General features: G+C 42.6%; 2 protein-coding genes across 6 annotated transcripts in view; one reads left to right on the forward strand and one right to left on the reverse strand.

Annotated features, from left to right (window-relative positions):
* Positions 1–441: 441 nt before the first annotated feature.
* On the reverse strand, positions 442–8,770 carry SPRING1 (SREBF pathway regulator in golgi 1). The gene is made up of 5 exons (XM_063351533.1): positions 8,456–8,770; positions 7,686–7,842; positions 6,283–6,434; positions 5,651–5,764; positions 442–4,603 (listed from the first exon to the last, which is right to left on the reverse strand). Exons 1-5 carry the CDS (start codon positions 8,564–8,566, stop codon positions 4,520–4,522), a joined length of 618 nt encoding a protein of 205 aa, XP_063207603.1. The 5' UTR covers positions 8,567–8,770; the 3' UTR covers positions 442–4,519.
* RNFT2 (ring finger protein, transmembrane 2) overlaps positions 8,732–24,183 on the forward strand; it is a 39,796-nt gene continuing 24,344 nt past the window's right edge. For 3 of the 5 annotated variants that reach the window (XM_063351531.1, XM_063351528.1, XM_063351532.1), the window contains exons 1-7: positions 8,732–8,869; positions 9,588–9,775; positions 11,984–12,479; positions 15,258–15,736; positions 16,888–16,964; positions 18,531–18,631; positions 21,369–21,522. In XM_063351531.1, coding sequence (XP_063207601.1) covers positions 12,397–12,479; positions 15,258–15,736; positions 16,888–16,964; positions 18,531–18,631; positions 21,369–21,522 — 894 coding nt within the window. In that variant the 5' untranslated portion in view covers positions 8,732–8,869; positions 9,588–9,775; positions 11,984–12,396. The other 2 variants (XM_063351529.1, XM_063351530.1) reach the window with 2 other exon arrangements.

A 24,183-nucleotide genomic window follows, 5' to 3' on the forward strand; every position in this document is an offset into this window, starting at 1 on the left:
GGATAAATGAGAGCTGGATTTTATTGGAAGCTTCCATTGAATTGGCAAGAAATCAGGTGCTAGTCCTCATTTCAACCATTGACAGTAGAAACAGATTGATTATAATCTCATCTGTGGAAAACCTAACACTTGCCTCCCATTCCATTTGCAACTGTAGCTTGTGGTCTTCTATCCCCTTCATTGAAATACATACTAGAAAAGCTTCCACAAGGCAAGCTTTTCAGCCAGAATTTCTTAATTTTCTCTACTCTGCAACTTTGTGTTATTTTACCGTAGCCAAAACAGCAGACCACAACAACAAACATGCTTCAGTACGAAGGCATCCTGAGAATTCTTGCTTAAGACCTATACTTCTAGCCTACTAAGAGCCATGATTTCTAAGAAAAATCTGTGGCCATATGACTGCCTTGAAAATGAAAAACATCATATAGACAATATGCATGTTGCTACAAGTCAGACTTTATTTGACCAAAAACATTAGATAGGACTGCCTGTTTAATTAGACACGGATCAAAAATTAAGAACTAAGTACTTTCCCATCATTCCCTGCACGTTTTGAAGTTGGCATTTTTCCCCCTCTGCATATAGTTAGTTGTTTGCCTCAGGTTGTAAAGCAACGCAGAGCACTCTTAGTAAAGCACCAATAATTTGCTGAACTCCCATCTGTTGTGGAACTTGCCGAGTTAGAAAATTCCTTTTCACCTCCTACCCCCCATCTCTCCTTGACTAGAATAACTGAAGAAGAAATATCACAGTATGGTGCTAGGTTAAAGGATCTGGTGTGTTTGCAATTTAAGGGACTAGCACAAGACAGAGCAAATCCTAAAGCTCAAGCCTGTCCACCTAAAGGACAAGGGAACTTTAAAAAGCATTTGCTTATTAAGAGCGTATCAGAACAAAGACTCATGTTCAGGATTTTCGTGCTCTAGTGAGAGATTGTAGGGTGTTTTGGTTTTTTTGTGTGTATGGTTGGACTCGGTGCTCTCAAAGGTCCTTTCCAACCATGAAGATTCTATGATTCGCAGTGCTTAATGCTTTATATTCTGAAAATTGACTACTAACATAGTTTCTTAGTTCTCCAGCAATTAGAGCCTGAACACATACATGAGATGTGTTTATGGGCCCCCACCTTCGCTGTGGGAGCAATCCCTGGACATTTGCAATTTTTGTGCCCAGCACCACAGTGAGTGGGGTAGGTGGGTTTGAGGCTGACGTGGCTAGGAAAGCCTGGTGCCCCACGGCTTGTGGGGCAAGGAAAGTGGTTCCCAGAAAGCTTGAGAACAAGCCACGGTTTTCGCTCCCGGAACCTTTGCTGGTGGACCAATCCCTGGACGTTTGCAATTTTTGAGACTGGCCGTAGGGAAAGAATTGCCACTACAATAAGTGAGATTCTGAGAATGCAGAAACCATGATCCCAACTCATCAACTGTCTAGTGTTGTCCTGAAGCCAGAAGGCTGCTTTTGCTTTTTCAGAACTCCAGCCCATTACAGTAAGAATTTTTATCCAATTCTCCATGTACCATCCCAATGGAGCAGTAGAGCAAGCCAAGTTGAAATCAAGCTAAGATTGCAGTTACTGCTTTGTCCTTCTGCCATAAATTACTCTTTCCAAATTGGTACAGCCAAATACTGTACCTGTTCCTCATTAGATGTCAGCTGCTGTCATTTTTCACTAGCATAATATTCTTGTAAACTACAGAAAGCAAGGAGCACAGAACCCCTTCAATTATCCCCAGCATTGACCTCAGTGCAGATAAGCAGAGCTAGTTGCTCCATTGAGTGCTCTCATTAAATCTGCTGCCAAACAGAAGTCAACAACCTGAATCTCTTAGCTGACAAATAGAAAGGAGATGTCGGACAGCCACTAAGAACCACAGAATCACCAGGCTTTTTTGCTAGAGGGATGGACATCACTTAAACCACACAGAAGTATTACCAGCAAGCACAGATTTGGCATTCTCACTGTATCTTCACAACATGAAGCAATCATTTACTTTCCTTTCCCTGCTCAATCCACTTTTGCAAAGGGCCAGATCTTTCCATGCACCATTGATAGAAGCATGCTTTTTTTCTTAGATTGACATGAAATAGATCTCCTGTTTGCCTCTACTTGCTTGCCTTTATTACGCATATTCAAGTTAGTGTCCCTCTATGCTCCACTGCATTCTTCAAACTTACATTTTGGTACAGTTGCCTTGTAGTTCAAGGAAAGACATGAGAACAGGCAATATTTTGGAACACAAATAAGTTTTTAATGATTTAACATACAGTATAGGCACTAGTTGAACAGCTCAGCAACCACGGAGGGAGGATACAGTTTCTGTCCCATTGAATGGGCAGTGGTCACAATGCACTTCTGATCACATCCCATTTTTCTAGGGGAGAAAGGGGCCAAGAATTCCCACTAACGTTGTCCGAATTAGGTTGGTTCTTATGATTTCTTACAATTACTGCTTCAAGTGGTGGTATCACCTGCTAAGGAATTAATACCAAGTTGAAAAAGAAAGCAAGGGCAAGCTATCAGTATCTTGATCTCAGCAGTTGTGCAAAACCATGAAATGCTAGAATACATCTCAGCAGGAATGATATAATAGACCAGCCTGATGGCCTTCCCTGAGGAAAACAGTTATAAAGTGCTGGAACAGGGGTGAAGAATCCGTTAAACACTGAAAAGAGAAGTAACCTCTGCTACCCTCTGAAGACAGCGTTTCACACTGCATCTTCACGCTGTATCATGTCTGCTGCAGCAAGTTGCCATAGGATGGCAGCAAAGGGGAGACAGATTTTCAGCTGGATAAACTACTAACACTAAAGCTTTTAAGCTTTTGGAAAAAACCAAGATTTTCAAGAGAATCTGCTGATGGAACCATTATCTCACTTGATGACTTCTGGGAAAGAACAATGAAAACAATGCAAGTGGATTTTAACAGATGGCTGATAACACTACTTTTTTTTATATCATATGTAATTCCAATAGCATTCTATAGATCTTTTGCACCAAGATACTCCACCACCGTGCTTGTTTGTTTTTATTAAAGCCTCTGTAGATTGTTTTATTTGAGTCAGGGAACAGGAAGTATCAGTTTAAACAAGGATACACAAAGTCAAAATCATGGAGGAGATGGATGGAGTTAAAAACAAGAGAAGTGAGGCTCTGTATATAGAAAAGAACAGCCCGGTTTTGTCTAGTGCTTGGACTTTGCCCAGCAACTTGCAGGACAAGCACAAGTTCGGTCAGCATTTCACAGGTTCTCTACCCATCTTTGTTCAGTGGCCTTAAGAGGGAGACAGTTTAAATTGCCACTTTAGAGAACTAGGAGAAATTGTTGGAGAACCAACCCTGTTCTAGTGCCATTCTGATCAGACCAAAATTCCAGAGTAGCAAGTATGTCGAACAGCAAATCAAAAACATCATGGCTGTTTAACTGAACTCATGCAACACAGTTGTCCTCAGAGGAGGCTTGCACCATGTTCTGACATTCCAATTACTTCATACACAAGGACATCATTAAACTGAAATCCTAGAACAACTCCACCCTTCTGCCTCCTGCACAACCAGGAGTGAAGTACATTTGAATTACAGAAGGCCTGAACAAGTTCAAGCAAACAAATCTCCAGTGCTCCCTGTCAGAAAGGGGACAAGCAGAGAGCTGGCTGCAAGACTAAGACTCCTCTTTGAGGAAACGGTTGCAGAGTAACAAGGAAAGAGTTTACGGACAATAAACATCCCATCCTAGGCAGATCCCTGCTCTTTTCTCATGCTATGGGACTTAAAAAGAATAACAACTCCATTGGAGTTCTGAATGCTTTAAACTCACTAAGAGGAACATAAGCACTATAGTGACAAATCCCAATATAATTCCTTTAGACGAAGGAGGAAAACAACCAACCAATTTTAGTCAGGATCTAAAATATCCTTTCTACCTGACATAACAAAACAGGGACTGAAAGGCATCAACAACTAGCTATGCAAAGCATCAATAGTTTCAGCTAGTAATCCATATAAAATGAATAAATAATTCATAATTACATATGTAGCGTACACCATGCATGTCAAGAAGCGCTCCAGAGAGAGAAGCGCAACAGGCATGCTTTACTCTCTAAAAGCAAAAATCCTCCAATTCTTACTGTCACTCTGGAAAGTCTTGCAGTCCAGAGACACAACTGAACCTCCGGGTAGAACTGCAAAGCTACGTTAGATATTTTTCCTATGATGTTTTATAGCCTAGATCAACTCCATGCATCCTAAAATTTAGAGGAAGTATTCAAAGAATGTACTAGTACTCCAGTACAGTACTAGTACTCTAGTACTCCCAAGCAGGTGCATAACAAACTGAAGAAAGCAAGATTCCATCCCACAGAACTTAAGTCCCCCACTTACACTGTGCGCCTCTGGGTTTGTCCCCAGAAAGAACAAAAGCCATTTACACTGAGGCTCTTGTAAAGCAGCAGCCGTCGTCTTGCTCTTTTGGTTTCTAGTCTCCAGTTCCTTCCCTTCGTTGCTTAGATCATGCAGCTTTCAAACAGGCAGAAGCTCGGGGGGATATTCGCCATAGCAGTATTTTGCAATTGGATCCCTATAGGTGTTTTCATGCTGCACACTCTGTCAGAAAGAGAAGGAGAAGCTTTAACAATACACACATAGTGAAACAATATAGCCCTTCCCTGAAGGCCAAAACACAAAGTGTTTATACATATGCAAAAAATTTCACAAGTTCTTCTACACATTAGAATATCATCTGTAATTAAACACCGCTGCACTCCCAACGTATAAAAGACAGTTGCTATGTAATAGCACTTTAATGTCGAACGATACCCAGAACCTCCTTTTCCAGAGACTACCCGAGAAGGTAGGAACAGATCCAATAGTTAAAAAAAATAATAATATAGATATATGCTTAGGCAGTATTGTCAAATGTGCTAAGCAAGCAAGGCATAATAAGTTGGTACTTGAGATGTGTGCATTTTTCTTGATAAACCTAGAGTTCAGATACTATGGGGAAATTTAAAAAAAAAGAAACAAAACTAATTTTGGAGACATTTGGAACTATGTCCTTTGTTTGCAATCCATTCCTATTGCTATATTAAATACTTGAGCTGCATGACATCTCCAACAGCACTTTCTGAGAGGGACGACGCTTGCTTAGAACAAAACTTCTAATAAAATCGCACAGGTAACAGAAGTTCTCCTCTGTTCTTAAAAAGCAAAAAAATTACAACATACTTTTTGAGTTACTATGCAGATGATTGTCAGCATATGGTAAGTCTAAAACTGTACCATAAAGTAAATAGCATTCTGAAGCTACCGGGGAAAACTCTCACTATTCTCATCTTTACAAGATCTTCACCGGTCATTGAACTCAGTTAATCTCCTTTTAGTTAAGTACCTCTTTTCTAAAGAGAGTGTACAACTCATCCTGCTCTAAATAGGCACTTTGCCTTTCATTTACTGCTGATGTTAAAATTTCACCTTAGAAACCAGAGGATTGCCTTCAGATTACCTCTCAGCCATAGCTTGAGCATTTATGAAAATGCCGGTGTGCGTGCAAGCACAACAGACCAGCCATTCTTAGGACCAAGTTCCATTTTCCAAGGGCACATTTTGGGCATTTTTACATTTTTGAGTCCTGGACATATACTCGTGTCTTACCTGTGATGAAGTCCTACATTTCGCCAGACACAATTCAAAGCGATCTTCCACTGCCATAAAGAGGTTTTGGAAAGCAATAGCTGCCCGGTTCAAGAAACGTTCCAGAAGATGTTGCTAGAGTGGTTAACAAAAAAAATGACGAAACAAAAACAACACAAACACCATCATTCAACAAGGAGTAATCGAAGCCCACCTTAACCTACACAGCTCAAGTATCAGAGGAACAGTTAGTAACTCCACTTTGAATTCCTAGCAAGCACTGAAAGGATAACACATCACAGAACCCCGGCAGTAGGAAGAGAATCCAGAGAAGCTAACAGAACACAAGGAAGTGTTAATTGCAGAACTGATGCTGGCTGGAACAGCTTTTCTGCAACCATTTCCCTTCAGCAAATGCAATTCCCCTGAAGCTGAAACATTTTGCAAGGCTCCCAGTATTTCCTCTCAAAGGTGGGAAGGATAAATATTTTTGAAGCTTTATTTATAGCTTGCCATGTGGTCCTTGCAGGCTTTCCTCATTCTTTCAAGAAAATGAACTATCCCCTCTTAAGGGAAAAAACTCCTCACAAACAAGCGCTATTAGCCACAGAGGAACCTGAGAACACCTGGAAAGCAGGAGGAAGTGCACACACCTTGCTGGGCTGCAGGCAACAGGAGACACAGTATTCGTACACACTGCAGCAGCCGTTGGGAAGGCAGCTGTCACAGCTGTACAGCTTTGTGCTGGGCACATTGACATTACAACAGCCATTTACCAGTAGGTCCTTCCTCTCACAGACGTAGCCTGAAAAAACAAAACCAGTAGTAACAACTGGCAAGACATACTCCTTTTTATGTTCTATAGAAATCTATAGTAAGAATCACATAACTTCAGAACAGGTTTGTTTACCATTTAGTAGATTATTATCCCCCTCAATTCTTTGAAATAACACTTGCACGTAGAGTTGAGTTTCACAACAGGCTGCTGTTACCTGCACAACGATTATGTACCTACTCTAATATGCTGTATATACAGCATGAGTACTTAAACGCAGAATATTTGAGTTCTGATTTCCTTTTGGCATAATTCATTGTTGTGACTGGAAGGGGGAAAGGCAACTGGTGATGGACTTCACTGGAAAAAACTACAACATATGTTCTTTCAACTGGTCTACATCTAAATAACTCTCTTTACAGTTCAATATGAAGAGACGTAGATTTATCCATGCAGGATAGCTGCAATATTTATTGTTGAGTGGAGTCCTTCATAGTATAGAAGCACAGTGTATGTCCTCCTGGAAGCTGTACTACCACAGTGTTAGACTGGGAAGGATATCTGTGATTTTAGAGACCTTAGTGAATCAGCAGGAAGCATAATTCAGGCAGTGCCAAATTTAACATTGATGCAAATCACAGAGGACATGGTGGCTTTTCTACAGCCTTGATTTCTGGTCAAGAAACGTACAGAGCCTGAGCAACAAGCACACTGGGGAAAAAGGCTCCATATGCTTAAAACAAGTGGATAATTTGAAAACCTGCAAGAAATATCCTTGGGTTTACAAGGGTCAGATGAGCTTGTTAACTGTGACTGAGCACGAATTATGCCAGTCCCGAGCTGCCTCCACAAAAGGCCAATCAGTTTTCCCCAGTTACTCTCCCTAGCATACCTGGACAGTAGGAATATACTGCAGGGAGGTACAAATACCTCTGCAAGCAACCACACGAAATTGAGCAGGACTCAATGTTTGAGCTCTATGCAAAGGTAACTGGAGGTTTTTTTCCATCTAAAGTGGTCCTGGAAACAATACAGCTGCATTCATAAGGTTCTGTGCCTGCGCTGAGCCCAGCGGGACCCAAGCCCGCTGTGCGCAGAAATCAGATCAGCAGTGTCTGCAGCCACAGCAACATTCAGGACAGAATGCCAGCAGCTGAGGTTGTGCAGTAAGAATGCCTTAAAAAGGAGCAGTCATTACTTGGAAGTGCCATCAACAATCAGACAGGCAAAGCAGCATTCAGCACTGCAATACGCAGAATAAATTCTTAGCATCAAGTATACCCAGTTCATCTGTAATGAGGAGCTTCCCCTGCACAGAATTCCTGCACTGGTTACTCAGCTGACTGCTGTTTCCCGAACTGAACTTCACCTTCCACATGATCGGCTGCTCATGCTCTTGCACTTGAAGGAGATTCCGATCTCTCACTGTCCGCTCTTCCTGCGAGGAAAGACAGCATTGCCGCCGTTAAACACACAGGTTCCTTCTGCCATCCCAACCCACCTGCTTTTCCCACCATTAAAAATGCCCAGTAGTTGTAAACTCCACAGTGCTGGAAACACAAGTGTGAACCGAGTGAGCAACACACTACTTGTGGGAGTTTGCTTTTTGCCATAGACAGCATGAAAACAACATAATCCAGTAAAATGAGGGCGTGCAAGTTCACCACAGGATCAGCTAATGCAGCCGAACGCGGTTACTACAACCACAGAAGTAGCATATATATTACATTAAACACCCATAGATACACGTATTTCTCTTTTGTAAGTTCTTTCCTAATGGAATTATAGTTCACAAGAGACATTTCAGATCCCTTCAAGGCTTTTGTTCCCAGTTTTGGCTCAAAACACTGTTGCTATCGAATACAGTATCAGACATGGCACTTTTTCACTCTTATCTTTATTTAATAATTATAATGCAATTCTCGCCCAGGAGTTCAGCAACAGCACTTGAGGAACAGAAGTCACCCCGGGACAGGGGAAGTTTTAACCCGCCCCGCAGCGAGCCGGCCCCGGGCCCGCACCTCCCGGGGACTCGGGGGGAGGCCACTGACCTGCTTGAAGGTGCTGGTGAGGAAGTAGACGAGGGAGAGCCCGAAGACGACGCCGAGGACCCAGCGCTTCCTCAGCAGCCGCCGCCACAGCACCGCTCCCCAGAGCACCATGGCGGCGCGGCGGGCGGCCCGGCCCTGGGACCCGAGACCTCAGCCCCCCGCCGCCGCCGCGCTCGCCCGCCGCAGGGAGGGAGAGGAACGGCGGGGGCAACGCTGATCCGGGACCGGCATCACCGGCTCCGGCACAGAGCCTCGGCGCGGCCGCCCCGGTTGCTGCCGGCGGGCCGCAGGGAGCGCGGCCCACCCGCTTCCGCCGGCGGCGGGGCGGGGGAGGCGGCGGCCGCGGATGTGCGTGCGCGGAGGGGGCGCGGCCGCGGCGGGAGAGGGCGGTGCTGGGCACCGCGGCCCGCACGGGTAGGTACGGGGGGCCGCGGCCGTCGGGACGGGCTGGGCCGGGCCAAGCCAAGCCGGGCTTGGTGCTCCCTACAGCCGGCTAGCTCCCACCCCCGCTGGGGCTTTTGGCCTCTTTACACTGAGGGTGGTGAAACACTGGCCCAGGGTGCCCAGAGAGGTGGTGGAGGCCCCGTCCCTGGAGACGTTCAAGGCCAGGCTTGATGAGGCTCTGAGCGACCTGATCCTAGTGGAAGATGTCCCTGCTCACTGCAGGGGGTTGGACTAGATGGCCTTTAAAGGTCCCTTCTGACCCAACACATTCTGTGATTCTGTGAATCTCCTTCCCCCACCTAACTGTGGGAGAAAAGGCCTCGTTTCTGTCTCTCAGTGTGTGTATGTATATGTATGTATATAACTGTATTTATAGATATATATCTGTATACATATGCCTGTATATGTAAATACATTTATGTATATATTTATTTATCACACACACACGTGTCTGTGTGTATACACCATGACGGCAAAGTACAGCCCAGCAGGCACCCAGGGGATTGCCTGTGCAATGAGCAGGGCTGCAGGTGCCAGTCCCAGAGCAAAAAGACTGTGTGGGGCTGTGCACACATACTGGGGTTGAAGCACTAAGCGTTCCTGCTCCTCTCTGTCTTCCCCAAGGAGATGGAGAGGTGAAACTCACAGTGCTCTCGTGAAAATGACTCTGTACATGTGCTTCTTACAGATGCGCCAGTTTGAGCACTGTGATCCAGGTGCCTTACAGTAATCCAGCTTGGAGGACCTGTGATGAGTTTGAAATTTGGACCATCTTGGATTATCTGAAGGACTCCTTGTATGAGATGTCTGCACCCTCTTGAGCTTCCCTCTCTCCCACCGTGGCACCTTGCACCTCTGGTTAAACCTGTTGTTCAGGTACTGTTAAAAAATGTCCAAGTGTTGCAAGATGAAAACCCTTAATCTGGAAGAGGCAAGACCAATCAGTATTGAAGCTGAGTGCCTTTTGGAGCAAAGCCCATTTAAATTCTGTCTGATATTAAATCTGTAGGACTCTGGGCAGAACAGGTGATTACATCTCACAACGTCCTGCATCTGCAGTACTTTGCATTCATGTCACTGTCCCCTTCCTGGCTGATGCCAGAGGAAAAAGGGAGTCCCCATAGAGCTGCGTGTCATTTTGGAATGTGGTTTCACCCCACATTACAGTCTAGATTGCAATCTAATGACAGTCATTAGAATAGTCTAGAAGAGAGTGAAGCACTTTCCAAGCTTCAGAGTTACCTCCACACCGACTCTAGCTCTCAGCTTGTAGCATGGGAAGACGGGCAGATTTCTTTATTAGCAGTGACCCCAAAGCTGTTCACAGGTAGGACAGCTCTGCCTGCGTGGGTCAGCCTGTCTTGGCCTTTTCATCACACCTTAATTACTGTTTTGGTTAAAAAGAGGTTAATATTATATATTAAGTCAACAGAGATACTGTCCGGTTAGGATTAAACAACATTTACTGCAGGGAAAGCATAAAAGATTCCTGGAGTACTAAGTGTTGTTACTACAAATGCGGCTTTAAAAAATTTGGAAAAAAAAATCTTTAGTATGTATTTTTTACTGTTTAAAACTTACAGATCCTTTTAAAACAAATTTTGGCCCTGAAAGCACAACACAAATTGAAATGTATAGCTAGAGATTAAAAAACTGCTGGGAGTTACAAGATCAAAATTTGTAGTTAAGAGAGTGTTAGAGTGTCAGAAAACTGGTTAGAATTAGATTTCTGGTACTCGTAATGTCTTCCTGCATCCTCTCCATAAAATCTGTTGAAAGCTGTGTTTTCCCTTCCTTATGTGGTTATGCCAAATTTTATTTACATAGATATGTGTGTATTTATATTAACTGTCAAGGGGATGTCCAAAGTTGGCATCTCATTTTAAAACCTCCGTGTTCTCTGTCAGTGGTGACTCAAATCCAGTGTTGTCTCAGTTCCGCCCACTCAATGGCGTTCTTCAAGACTGGATGTTATAAACCAAGAGTCTTTCTCTTTTTTGTAAATGTAAATATTTGGGTTTGTTTCATCCCTTTGGAAATTCAGTACAGTTCCCTGTGTGATTTAACTGAAATACCCTTTCTTCTTTCACTGTTCTGTAACTTATCTTCAGGACTGAGCAAACTACATGTACTGTTACTGCAGGTGCACGTGGTAAACACAACTTTCTGTTTATGCACCGAGAACTGCACAATTTGGGCATAAAGCCCATAAAATTTGTATTGAATGCAATTTTGCATGGGTTAGTGGGTCACTGAAAGTAAAGAGTATGAATGAAAAGGTGAAAGTATAGGGGAAAAAAAATATTCCAGATTTGCTACTTCTCAGCTTCCATTCCTCTGCTTACAGATAGGTAGGAAATGTTCTCAGAACCATTGTGCCTGTACAGGATACAGATACAGAGCTCCACATTTATTTACATGTATTCATACCATTTGAAATGTTATCAATAATGTTATAACTTTCAATAGTCAAGAGTATTTACAGCCTTTTACATTTTATTCAGTAGCTATTGTAGTCTAACGCTGAGTACACAGAGTGTCTCTCTAAATCTTCTATGAAAAGCATGTGTGAACCTGGACAAATCACTTGCAAAAATAGCCCATTCCTTGGGTTTTGTATAACAAATATAACATTAACCAGTGTAAAACTATTTGCCAGGTACTCTGTGCTTGCCTTGATGATGATGGTTCTGTGGTCTTTGCTTTTGAATTAACTTTATTTTTAAAAGGTATGATGTGTTTGAGGCTGTTCCCTTAAAATTAAGACGCTTGAGGGCAGAGATTTAGATAACTAAATAAAGAACTTCTCTCCTTGTTCTAGAAAAAATTCCTGAAGTTAATAGGGTTTCAAAGCCATTTCCCATTCTGGATCTTACTTATGCAGACAATTCCCGAATGAGTGGAGCAGGAACATGTGATCTTCTGCATATGTGCATATTATTTATGACCATTGTGCAGAGTCTGCTAATGGCATTTTTGTGGTTTAAAAGGAATGGGTTACTTATTTAAAAGAATATTGTCATTAATTGGTTGTATTTTTTCATTCAAAATGCTTATACATTTTCTTTTTTTCCTCCCTCTCAGTTTTGCCTTACAAAGCAAGTTTCTTCAGAAGAGGAAGAAGGGATTTCATTTCCAGAGAGCATATGTCGATTCACGTGTCGCGTCGAGAGCTGCTCTGTTAGTTGTCCTCAAGATCTTTATCAGAACATGTCACCACACAGCTGTACGCTCCTTGTGACTGCCACATACTGCAAAAGGGGATCTGACTAGTGCCTGCCCTGCTTGGAGATCTGTCTGTGTGCGCTTCCATTTGCCTGTTGAAAGTTGTTTCTTTACAAGTGTACTAAGAACCAAATGCAATCCTGAGGTGATTTGCTTTCAGAGAAGCAAATGATTTATGCCAGCCATGTCTCTAGCTGGATGGGTTTCACAACCCTCTGACTCTGTGGGCCTTTGTTAGTAGTCACACTGTGAATTGTTGACCTACGACGTTAATGTTGAGCGTGTTGTGTTTTAAGGTTTTGAGGAAAATGCAGAGACGGCATAGCAGCAACACTGACAACGTTCCTCCTGAAAGGTAAATCTTTTTCCTTTTTTTTTCCTTCATTTTCCCCTCCAGAGGAAAATATTCTTACTTAAGTGTATGGTGTGTTTTAGCAGATGAAATCTCAAAATTGAGAAAGACGTATACTTCCTGTGCATGTAGTGTGGCCAAGTTTTCTGCTCAAGTTTAGAGAGTTTAAAGATGGATTTACTTTTCTTCTTCCTGTCCGTTATTGACTACTACCAGCTAGAGTGTTTCAGGTTTCATGATCCAGTATGGCACACATGGAAACAGTTGGCTTTGCATAGGCAGGACATTTTGGAGCTCTAGAAGAGCGATTCATGGCACAGTCCTGTGGGGCTCCTGAGCGCTATCAATCGGAAAGGATTGCTCTGCATGAACAGAGGCTATTTATACTTCTGTTATGAAGGTGTTTAAAACGTCTGCTCGTCTGAAGCTCCCAACTAATATGACTTAGTATTTTATAAAGATTTTGGGTGGCCCTTCACGTCGTCCCAGAATCTGTATCTAGCTTCATGTGTGTGAATATACAGAAGAATACCTCTAATTCATTTCTGTAATTATAACATCAGCAAGGGAGGCTTACCACTGTTGTTGTTCTGGTACTAAATGTTCCCTTGTGCTTTCCCAGGGCTAGAGCTTGACTTTTTTTTTTTTTCTCTCTAAAGAAGAAACTAATCTAATTACTCTAAGACAAAGATGGAACTAAGGATTTTCATTGCTCTGAGCTGCGATTGTAAGTGAAAGATCGTGATCACAAGCAGTCGCTAAGTATTTCTTAGTTTTGCAGGCAGAGGTGCAGCTTGATGTCATGACCACTTCTAGCGTGGTACCATTCCTAATTTCAGGGGAAAAGAAAGGCACCTTCAACAACTTCTGCATGATGCTGCCCAAGCCTCAGTGCAGTCTGTGGGTTTGTTACCAGCAGGCAAGCCTGGAGCTTGAGAGGCACAGAAGATGGTGTATGGGCCCTCTCATCTGCAGTGTAGAGCTCTCTGACTCTACAAACTTGTAAGGCACTTTAGGATCTGTTTGAATGGTTACAATATATTCAGAATAAGTGTCTATTATTGAGTGCAGAAGATAAGCAGGGTAATGTCGATTGGTTTTTACAAATGCTTCTGTTTTTTAACAAGGTAAATACATTTTGTCAGTAACATAGACTGAGGGATTTCTAACTGTAAAATGAAATGTTGTTGCCACTGGTCTTCACTTCTGCAGCAGACTTGGAATTTCGTCCTTGTTTATTTATTTTTAAGTATGTCCCTGATTAATTCCTTCCTGCTGAAAGCATAGTCGTGTATCCTGGTAGTATTGTTCCAAACAATACATGTGTCTTTAACGCTGGGTTCCACCCAATTTGTTTGTTACATTCCCAGACATAAGTACTGTCACATTATGTCCCTGTCTTGTGTACACATCCCTGAATTGTAATGCTAGGTGTAAAACTGAAGATCTGGTTGATGAGTATTTTGAACCAAAAAGAGGTGTGCAATTTCTTGTTGACTTAATTCCTTGCTGGAGCCTGTGGAGAGACATTGGGAATGGGGTGTAGCTATAAAAAGCCTTATTAGGAGTTTACTTAGTGGGAAGGTATGCCCAGAGGGGTTTGAAGCTATCTCCAGGGTGAGATGAAAGGCAGTGCTCTGTGCCCTGTAAGATGCCTGGTGAGGATTTTGAACCCATGGGAGAGAGAGGGTTAAGGGCCCTGTATGTGCCTGCAAGTGCTGTCTCAGCTTGTGACCACTATTTCTAAAGTTAGAGATCTCCAAGGATTAAAATCAAGAGAGACTGAAGCTCTGCAACGTGCCTTATTTGTGGGCTTTGCCTCTTGCTGAGCTTTATTTATTCTTTACTCTCCTTTTGCAAGTTAGGGAGGTATTTGCTCTCTGCCAGGCATTTTCTGCCTAATGATTGTTCTGCCTGTTACCTGTACCCTGTCATCTAAACTTTCCATGCATTCATTTCAGTACCACAGTACTGAGTACAGGTGAAGAAAGCCTATTTTCTTTTGGTATTAGGATGAAGATATTTAAGACTTTCTTTTTGGAATCTGGCTATAATCCAACGAGCTCAGGAAAGAATCAGGGCCAGATCTAATTCTGTCCAGTGCCCAGTAATTTGGGTACAACCATATCCAATTTTCCAAGAATATCAAAATAAAACAATTTCTCTTGACCCATGAGCACATCCTTCACTTGTAATATTTGTTGTGTCAGGGACACACAAGCAGCTCTCAGCGCTTCTCTTCCCCAATTGACTCTGTCTCTTTTTTGTGTTATTCATCAGTAGGCAGGTAGATCATCCCTAAATAATCCCTAGGTTATCCCTAAATAACGACAGAAGAATTTGGGGGTAGGTCATTTCTTCGAGTTAGCTTGATAATTTGCATATAATGTGACCTGTCTTGGTTGTGCTGTGTAAAGTTTTGTATGTTTTTCTTTAAATATTAAAATCGTTATAGAAGATGTTGAATTTGGTATCGGAGGTAAAGTAAAGGGGGTATTTGGGAACCCTGTTCTTTAGATGAAAGAACTGGTGCATTTTGATCAGTTCTTTAGAAGTACTCTGATTTTATCTTAGCAGTTTGGTTACTGGCCTCTAATTCTGCAACTGTGACTTTCCAACAGCAAATAGAGGGAAAAGCATCTGTCATCTAGAGACTTATGCATTCTGATAGTGGTTGAGGAACTCTTAAATGACTACAGTCAGGACTGGGCTAAAAGGCTGAGAAGTTCTGTGGCACTCATTTTTGTTTAATCACTTTTTTCTAATCTTCGTCCACTGCAGAAACCGGAGCCAAACAGTCAGTTCTGAAACCAGCGTGGATGAAAGTGGAGTTTTTGAAAGTCTGAAGGCTGAAGCTTCCTCACCACAACAGCTGTTCTCAGGCCTGGCAGGTATCCCGTCAGGCACCATCACAGCCACGCCGTTCCAGTCAGGTTTGGTTCTGGGCTCTTCAGCAGGAGGTGGGGAAGTATTCATTCAGATGCCAGCCCCGAGGGAGGAAGGGACCAGTCGTACAGAAGGAGCCCCATTTCACCACCGGCAGTCGTCCCATCACTTCCACCATGGCCATCACCGGGGTTCATCTCTACTGCACATGGCAGGAGGGGACCGCCATGGGCATGCTGAGGAAGGCAGTGACGAACAAGCTGGAACGCCAGCCCCGGCTCTTTCAGAGTTAAAAGCTGTGATCGGTTGGCTGCAGAAGGGACTTCCCTTCATCTTGATCCTCCTCGCTAAAGTTTGTTTCCAGCATAAGCTTGGTAAGCATCTATCCTTTTTGGATTGTAAGTGGTTAGGGGGTGGTTAGGAAGCTTTATTGTTCTGTGGTGTCTGATACGCTTATCCCCATGACAGTATCTACAGGTAGTCTAGCATGAAGGGGACGTATTCAAATGCATGGGATAATGCATTTGATAAATTCATCCTACTCTCAGTCCAAGCTGTTTTCATCTGTGTCAGTCCTATCTGTTTTCTGTCCTGACTTGTGGGAGATCAGTTCTGTACTTTTCCCTAATCTCTCCTTGACATTTCTGTAGGGGCTGAGGATGTTGCCGAGGCTTCTCCCTCAGACCTCTTTTGAGGAGAGATGGGGAGAGCTTCCATTAGTGATTAGCAAAGACCCCCATGTAGCACGGAAGGGCTCAGAGGGATGAGACACTTGTATAGCTAGGAGGAGGGTAGTTGTGAAATCAAGCTAAAGAGCATCAGCAGTTACACACTGCAGTCCTGATCTTCAAAGTGCCCTAAAAATATGTCTATCCAGGTTTCTTTAATGGTACCTGAGTTTTTCAGCCCTTCAGTGGTCATGCAAAACCTATTCATCTAATCCTTCTCTTATTACAAAATTGCATGTGTGGCATGTCTGAGGATCCTTACTCATTCTGGGAGTAGTATGCTGAGTTTATTATCCCAGGGAAGCCAGTAATGCTTGAGTTTAGTCCACTTACAGCTCTGCCAGTATTCCCAAAACCAGGTATTGATTCACGTCTGCAACATCTCGCTCTTTGGACCTGATATACTGTATGGTTTGGATAGTGTGCCCTGTCTTCCATAAGCTGATGAACTACTATTGTAATAGTGTCACGTAGCTGAGTTGTTTGCACAATGCAGCCACAACTTGCAGCGCTTCTGTTCTGCGTCAGCACAGAACCTGCCATTAGGACAGAGTGTTGGTATTGGGCTGGGTGGCAAGTGCTCACTGCAGTAGCTTCATTTTCATTTAACTTAAAATTTAACTTTATATGAGTCCAGACTGCCCTGTTTTAGTTGGCTATATATTTTAATTTTCAGTGCATCCAGAATATCACCCAGGAAAATTTTTTCTAAGCTTGAAAATGCCGATAACAAATGGCTTGGGACTGCAGATCCTCCTGCCCAGCCATATATACTTTGACAGTGTCTTTTCCCGCAGGGATTGCTGTGTGCATTGGTATGGCCAGCACATTCGCATACGCCAACTCAACGCTCCGAGAACAGGTTGCTCTGAAGGTGAATACAACATCTTACTCTCTTACGTTCCCAAGCAACGTTGCTCTTTGTATACAAAACAATGTCTATGTTGAACCTTCTTTTGCAATGTAGGGATGAATGCCATTATATGGATACAGATCTGTCAGAATAAGAGTACCGTGCTGTAATCCTCACTTCCTTTTCCTGCTTTTCCCCATTGATGCTCTCCCACAGTTTCCAACCTGCTCTTTTGTGAAAAAGTGCAATAGTAAAATGAAGAGAGGGAAAATCAGGGAGATGTAATCTGCTTCTGGTTCTGCCACAGACTGGCAGCGCATCTTCAAGCACTTCTTTGTGCCTTAGTTTCCCATTAAGTACAGCAGAGGTGCTGAAACCTATTTCACTACTTACTTAATGATGAGATTTAATTGATTAGCATTTAGATTATGTTTTGAGATGTTCAGCTGAAGGATTTGTAGATGTATAGCTTATTAATATCTTCATCATGCTCTGTAGATAATATGCTTAGAATATAAAGAAACCAGGAGATCTTTTCAGGCCTTATGATCTTCAGTGCCAGGAAAATACTTCAACAGCACTAAAAGCACAAGACTAGAATGGGTTTTATTGTAAAAATTACATGGGTGGCCCAAGTGTATACTTATATCTACCAGAAGCTGTGGAATAAATGTGATACAATGCTGAATGAACAGATAAATTGCACAATCACGTAATAGATTGCTGTTGCCTTGCACTTTGCACCTCTGTCTTTCCAGCAGTGTGCCCCTTAATCTGCCTGCCTTAAATCTCACCCTAACATCCCTGGCTGGTGAAGAGCTGTTTTCTTAATAAATCAGCTCACAAGAAAAATGCTGGGGTTTGTTTTTTTCCTCCCAGGAGTAAAATTTACTTGCCAAAATTACACTGGGCCAAGACCCAGGACAAGGTCTTCTGCCATCCAGCTTCTGTCTGTAATGTTCCTTGTCTTTTGAAATGCAAAATTTGCACTTCTTTTGACCTTTAATTATTTCTTCAATCAAAAATTCACATTCTAGAACCTCCATGCATTCAGATAACATTAGTATCTGCTGCATGTAGTGATGGGCTGTGTTATATTTGATTTAGCTAAGCCTTCTTGTAAGTGACTTTGGATCTATTTATAAAATACCTCTTTCAGGAAGGGTCATTCCAGAGAGGTGGCAACTCAGAATTACAGTACAATATATGGAACTGACTTTTTTTAATCTGCCTGTCAAACTGCATTTTAAATATTAGGAGAATTTAGGTATCCCAAGAAAGATCCCAACTTTGAAAACTGTGTCCTGCAAGTAAGGCAGTCGTTTTCAGCAGTGTATTTTGAGTAATTTTTCTGAAGTTACTTTATTTGTGAAGGTTAGGTGAGTGAGAGCCATTTCTGCTTGTGTTTATATATGTCTTTACCTAGCAGCCTATTTTTGAGTCTTAGTCCAATGTTAATAAAGTAATTACTGAACACTTAGTTGCATATTTGTGTCCGCTGTGTTAGTTTTGCATTTTTTCAGCAGTTGAAAGCTCAGTGCAATGCTTGAGACTTTGATTTTATCATTGTTTCTTTCTCTTGCACAGGAGAAGAGATCAGTGTTGGTTGTCTTCTGGGTCCTGGCCTTTCTCACTGGAAACACCTTATACTTGCTTTACACATTCAGCTCTCAGCAGCTGTACAACAGGTGGGCAAAATTTACATTATACATGATAGAAGCAGGTGATAATTGCACACTTTTCCCCGCACTTTGAGAGGAAGTGTGCATACTTAAGGTATCTGCCGTCTTTGTCACACCTTTGTAATACCTTTCAATGGACGAAGAGAATGTGTGCATTGCTTCTACCAGTGGACTATGCTCCGATCAATAAATGACATAACCGGGGTCTAAATGGGCCAGGGTGTGATGATATACTACAGTGTTACTGCTTGAAACATAAACATTTGCAATTTTCCTATGTATTGAAGCAGGGTGAATACTTTTTTATAGTGGGACTTCTGAGTTTCCATTTTGACCAGCAGCGGAACATAAAGAGCAGGTGTTGGAAGCAAATAAGAAATTGACCCACTGATTTTCCTCTTTCTGTAATGTTTTCTTTTCGCTCTGTCAAGCTTGGAGTCTACAGGAGATAAACCGGAGGTGAAATAGTAGCGTTTTACCTCAGTGTCCTCAGGGCTTAGAGGCATTTGGATCTGAGGTAATTAAGATAGCCTCCACTTTCAAATTCTGACTGAAGCGGTTCTCAAATACAGAAAAGTTAGTACCTGTGGATTTGGTTCAGTACTAAATGACAGATAGGAAGCAAAGATACAGAACTTAAGCAAGGGAATGTTAGTAGAATAAATAGGAAGAAATGGAGCCATATCAAACGTGGTTACTTGAGAAAGTAGTTTTGATATTAGTGGCTAAAAGTGTATGAATTATCTTCCCAATTAAAATGTTATTTCTCCTACTGAAGGGCACTTAGAACTTCACACTGAAAACACAATGTGTGTAACGTGCATCTGTTGGATTATGGCTAGATGGCTCTTGGGTATGTTTTTTCCGTCATTTATTGCCCCAAATGTATTTGGATCATGGGAAAGCTGTATAGGTAAATGCTTCTAGAAAAGGAGAGAGATGAGAAGGCTTGTATGTGTGGGTCCGAATGAGAGGTGGCAAGCCATGGGATATTCTGTAGAGGCCTTGTGGGAGGGAATGGAAGAGAAGAAACATGTAGGGCATAAAGGTGTGAAAGCATTAGTCACAGAATCACAGAATGGTTCGGGTTAGAAGTGACCTTAAAGACCATCTAGTTCCAACCCCCCTGCCCTGGGCAGGGACACCTCCCACCAGCCCAGGTTGCTCCAAGCCCCGTCCAACCTGGCCTTGAACCCCTCCAGGGATGGGGCAGCCACAGCTTCTCTGGGCAACCTGGGCCAGGGGCTCACCGCCCTCACAGTCAAGAATTGCTTCCTCACATCTCGTCTAAATCTGACCTTTCTCAGTGTAAAACTGTTCCCCCTTGTCCCATGGCTCCCCTCCCTGCTCCAGAGTCCCTCCCCAGCTTTCCTGGAGCCCCTTTAGGGACTGGAAGGGGCTCCAAGGTCTCCGCGGAGCCTTCTCTTCTCCAGGCTGAACCCCCCCAGCTCTCTCAGCCTGTCTTCACAGCAGAGGGGCTCCAGCCCTCTGATCATCTTTGTGGCCCTCTGCTGGACCCGTTCCAACAGGTCCATGTCCTTGCGCTGAGAACTCCAGAGACTCAGGAGCTTCAGATTAAGAACTTTGTTTGTACAACAGGGCAACAGTGTGTCCCCAAGAAGAAGGTTAAGGTTAAAAGCATGAATGCGACAGGTTTAAAATAAAGGATAGATCATCTGAAATAAAAGGGTTTCAGCAAATTGAGGCCAGCCTACACACGCTGTTCAGGGCATGGTTTATTAACAGTGAACAGACTGGGCAACAGCTTCACCGAAAAGCCCTGTGCCTGCGGGTGTCACGCTTGGTATCTGTGGCTTGCTGTGTGGGGACCTGTGACTATTCATGAGGCAGGCCTGTGAAATCAGAAGTAGGTGCTTCAGTTTTGTTTCTTTCTGGCTTATTTTTCATTTCCTGATTTATTTACTTTTTGCTTGTTTCTAGTGCATGAATAGTAGTAAAGTCTCTGATTCTGTTTCTGTTTTTAGGGTATAATTTTACCTGTTGTGCTGTACCAGTGTTGTGAGTATTTTAAATTCATGTTCAGGCTTTTCATTCTGGGTTGGTTATTTTACTTTTGCCTTTTTTTTTGTTGTTTTGTTTTTGTTAAGTTTTTGCTTTCTACCATGAAGCTTTAGTAGGTAAATATCCTGAAGAGGAGTCCTGTTTTTTCAGTCTGAGCAGGGTCCAGTCCTCATTGCTGCTTAGGTCAGTAGCTCCTGCCCATTGCTACATGAAGTTCTGCTGTCCTGGACTTCCCTTCTTTAAAGGGCAAGTGTTCAGCCCATTCAATAACATTATGTAAAGGGCACTACCTTTTTGGATCTTTGGTTCAGGTAAGAGTTGCTAATTAACACAGCTCAGCTCTTGGTCTGCTTCAGAGAGGGGCGAGCTATTGTGAGAGCATGAGGCACCTGAATTTCTGACCTTTCTGCCATGTTTAATACAGTCCTTCCTTTGTCACCACTTTGTTTCACATGCACAAGACTGCTGTTTGGGTCCTGTGTTCTGGCAGTGGGCAAACCTGCTGACCTCAGTAGAAATGGGCAAGAACAGCCAAAGCCAAGAGGCCCAGAGGAACCATGGGACTAATTTGCATGTCTTATTCCTGTTGCCCTTGAGAACTTCACTGAAGTTCAGTGGAGTTTCTAGGCTTTCTCTGGCTAGCAGTGGATACAGCTGGTATCAAGAAGCTTAAGTGAGGTTCTCCTCATTGGTATTTGACCCTTGTTATCCTGCCTTTCAGCCTCATATTTCTCAAACCCAACCTTGAGAGGCTGGACTTCTTTGACCTGATGTGGATTGTGGGGATCGCAGACTTTGTACTGAAGTACCTCACCATCGCATTGAAATGCCTAATTGTTGCCCTGCCTAAGATCATCCTAGCTGTCAAATCAAAGGTAAGAGTCTCTTTCCTTCTTGATATACAGATGATTGTCTTTGATAATGTAATACCTTTGTGACATGTTTGCAGCATGAAATATGGATGGAAAAAAAAAATAAAATCTCTGATAAAAATTTGGCAGAAAGTCACCTGGGTAGTGAGTTTTGGTTTTTGAGCCATCGCAGACCTGAGCAAGGGTTTGGTAATGCCAGCAAGTAATTAAAGTCCAGAGAGAGAGGGGTAGGCATTGCTCAAGAAGGAATAGGTATTAGCAGTGAGATAACTGCTTTTCTGGTTGACTTTGTTCTAAGTCTTATTTTCTGAGTAATCTCTGTAAATAGATATTTCTGAAGCAAGGAAGGAAATTGCGAGTACTTGTCTCTTTGGCTTTCCACTTGGGCCAAAGAAGTAACAGTATTAAATTGAAGCTACTGATGCCACAAAAGACAGCACTAGTTCTAACCATGGGTGAAGAAATATTTTAACTACGTGGTTAACATACTTAAATGTTTATAAAATCCTATGTAGACTAGGCCTAACTACTGAAACTTTCTCACTACATTCTTTCTCTTGAAATACTTCATGTTTTTTCACTTGCACAGATCTGTCAGAGCGCTCCTTCCTCCACTTAGTAGTGTCTACATTTCAGTGGCAAATGTAGCAGTGTGTATTATTTGCATTTGGTAAAGAAACTTTCTGGCAGCTAAAGGGATGAAAGGCACTATATAGATGGAAGATATTATCATTCATCGCTGAAAGTCTCAGGCAGGGCACTTAGAGGGATATCTAAACTGGGAATAGTTTTGCTTACAAATGACATGGGTGGCAGGGGAGTTGAGCAGTTTGTTCCTGCACAGCAGGGCTATTCGAGATGGTTATTAATTTATTTCTGGCAATTGTCCAGCTCCTTTTTTTTTTCCCCCCTTCTTCCTCTATTATTATTATTTTATTTTGGGAGATTAATGTGCTAGGTCAGAGCATAATCCAGCCTGGGGAGGGAGGGAAAAGTGATGTGAATAGTCTTCCCAAGATAAATTGCAGTGTTGGAAAAGGTTCACAGCCTTTGCTTGCTTGTCTGAGAGCTATCCCAAGTACTCATTAATCCTTGTCGGGAGAGAAGAAAGAGAAGGGGTCCTTATTTGCAGCTACAGTGGGAGGCTGGTAAAATCACATCTGTCAAGGGCCTATAATGACTCAGAGCACAGATGCTTCATTTTTAATACCTTTTTCTGGATAGCAATATTTCTCACTTTTTTTAGGTCCCTTTTTGTCTTAGGATGTTGTTGACGGTCTCACTGTCCCTTGACATCTGAGACTGCTGTTACCTACCACTATGGATCTGGATTTATTTTTATCCCCTTCTCTACACTGTATCCATTAAGCCAACCAAGGATGAGATCTGGTGTAACAAATTAAGCAAGATCAAACAGGGATGGGTGAGCTCCAAGAGAACCCCAGGATGCCATAGAAATTGTAATTGGTAACCACATAGCTGAGCTCTTGCCCTGAGCCTGATGACCTAGCTTACTTCTACAGGCCAGCTCAACGCTACACATCTTATTTTTCAGATGACTTTAAGATGTAAGATTTTTCTGATAGGCACATTAACTTTGACCAAATTCTTACCAAGTTAATTGCAAACTTAATACTTGCTAGAAACAAAGTTATTCTCTTCCTCCCCATAGGCTTATAGTAGTGTTTCTGCTTGTAAGCCTAGCTTGTAGTTTAGGAACTTCTAGATGGCTGTCACTTAACAGTAGCAAGCTGCTGGAGAAACACAAATTAAACTCACAGAGTAGAGCTAGGAGATTTATTCGAGATGCATTTACTGAGAATTTTTCTGCCAATGTAACTAGTCGGAACAGTAGCCTCTAGCTCCCCATAATACAAGGCCTGAAGTGGAGATTGCTCCACTGTCAGGGGTAGAGTTCAGCGCAGCTGTGAATGGGATAGAGGTATTTAATCTTGAGCTTCCTTGCAGTACCTTCTTGCTGGCAGTCAGTAATAGATGATAAAACTTGCCCATGGATGGTATATCAGGGACTTTGATCAGTCTGTGTTCAACCTCTGAGCAGGCTCTTCAGATTTTCCTTATTTTGGAAGTTCAAAGACACTTCCAAAGCTAGTCTGGCTTTTCATGCTGCTCCTTGAGATTCTGGTCTTCTCTGAATACTGTGTGGTTTTCACTGATACTTGCATAGCCTTTCTGGTATGAGGCATCTGCTCCTTTTAAGTCTCTTACCTCTCCATATCCACTGTGATTGGAGCAAGACCAGATTCTTTTATTTTTCTTTTACACATCAAAGTCTCCATATCTCCCCTCAGTCTTCTCTGTAGACTGAACAACACCCATTTTTTGAGTCTTTTCTCAGAGATCGCTCATTCCAAATGTTATTATTCTCTTCTGGACTGTCTTCAATCCCCCCTGTTTTCCAGACAATTTCTCCAGTCTGTCAAGACGAGTTTGGATTATAATCCTTTCCAGTGTGCTTAGTCTTTCCCAGTTTAGTGTCAACTGCGTATTTCATAAGACTGCCCTGTTCCATCAAGATTGTTAATGAAAATGGGGAGTAGTACTAAACTCTGCTTATTTCAGTTAGATGCATCTTTTCATTTTGGCAGTGAATACATTAAAAATTTGGGGTAGAGCCCAAGTGGAGCCTTCCAAACTGTGGAA

Source organism: Chroicocephalus ridibundus, chromosome 13, assembly GCF_963924245.1.
Source record: "Chroicocephalus ridibundus chromosome 13, bChrRid1.1, whole genome shotgun sequence".
NCBI lineage: Eukaryota > Metazoa > Chordata > Aves > Charadriiformes > Laridae > Chroicocephalus > Chroicocephalus ridibundus.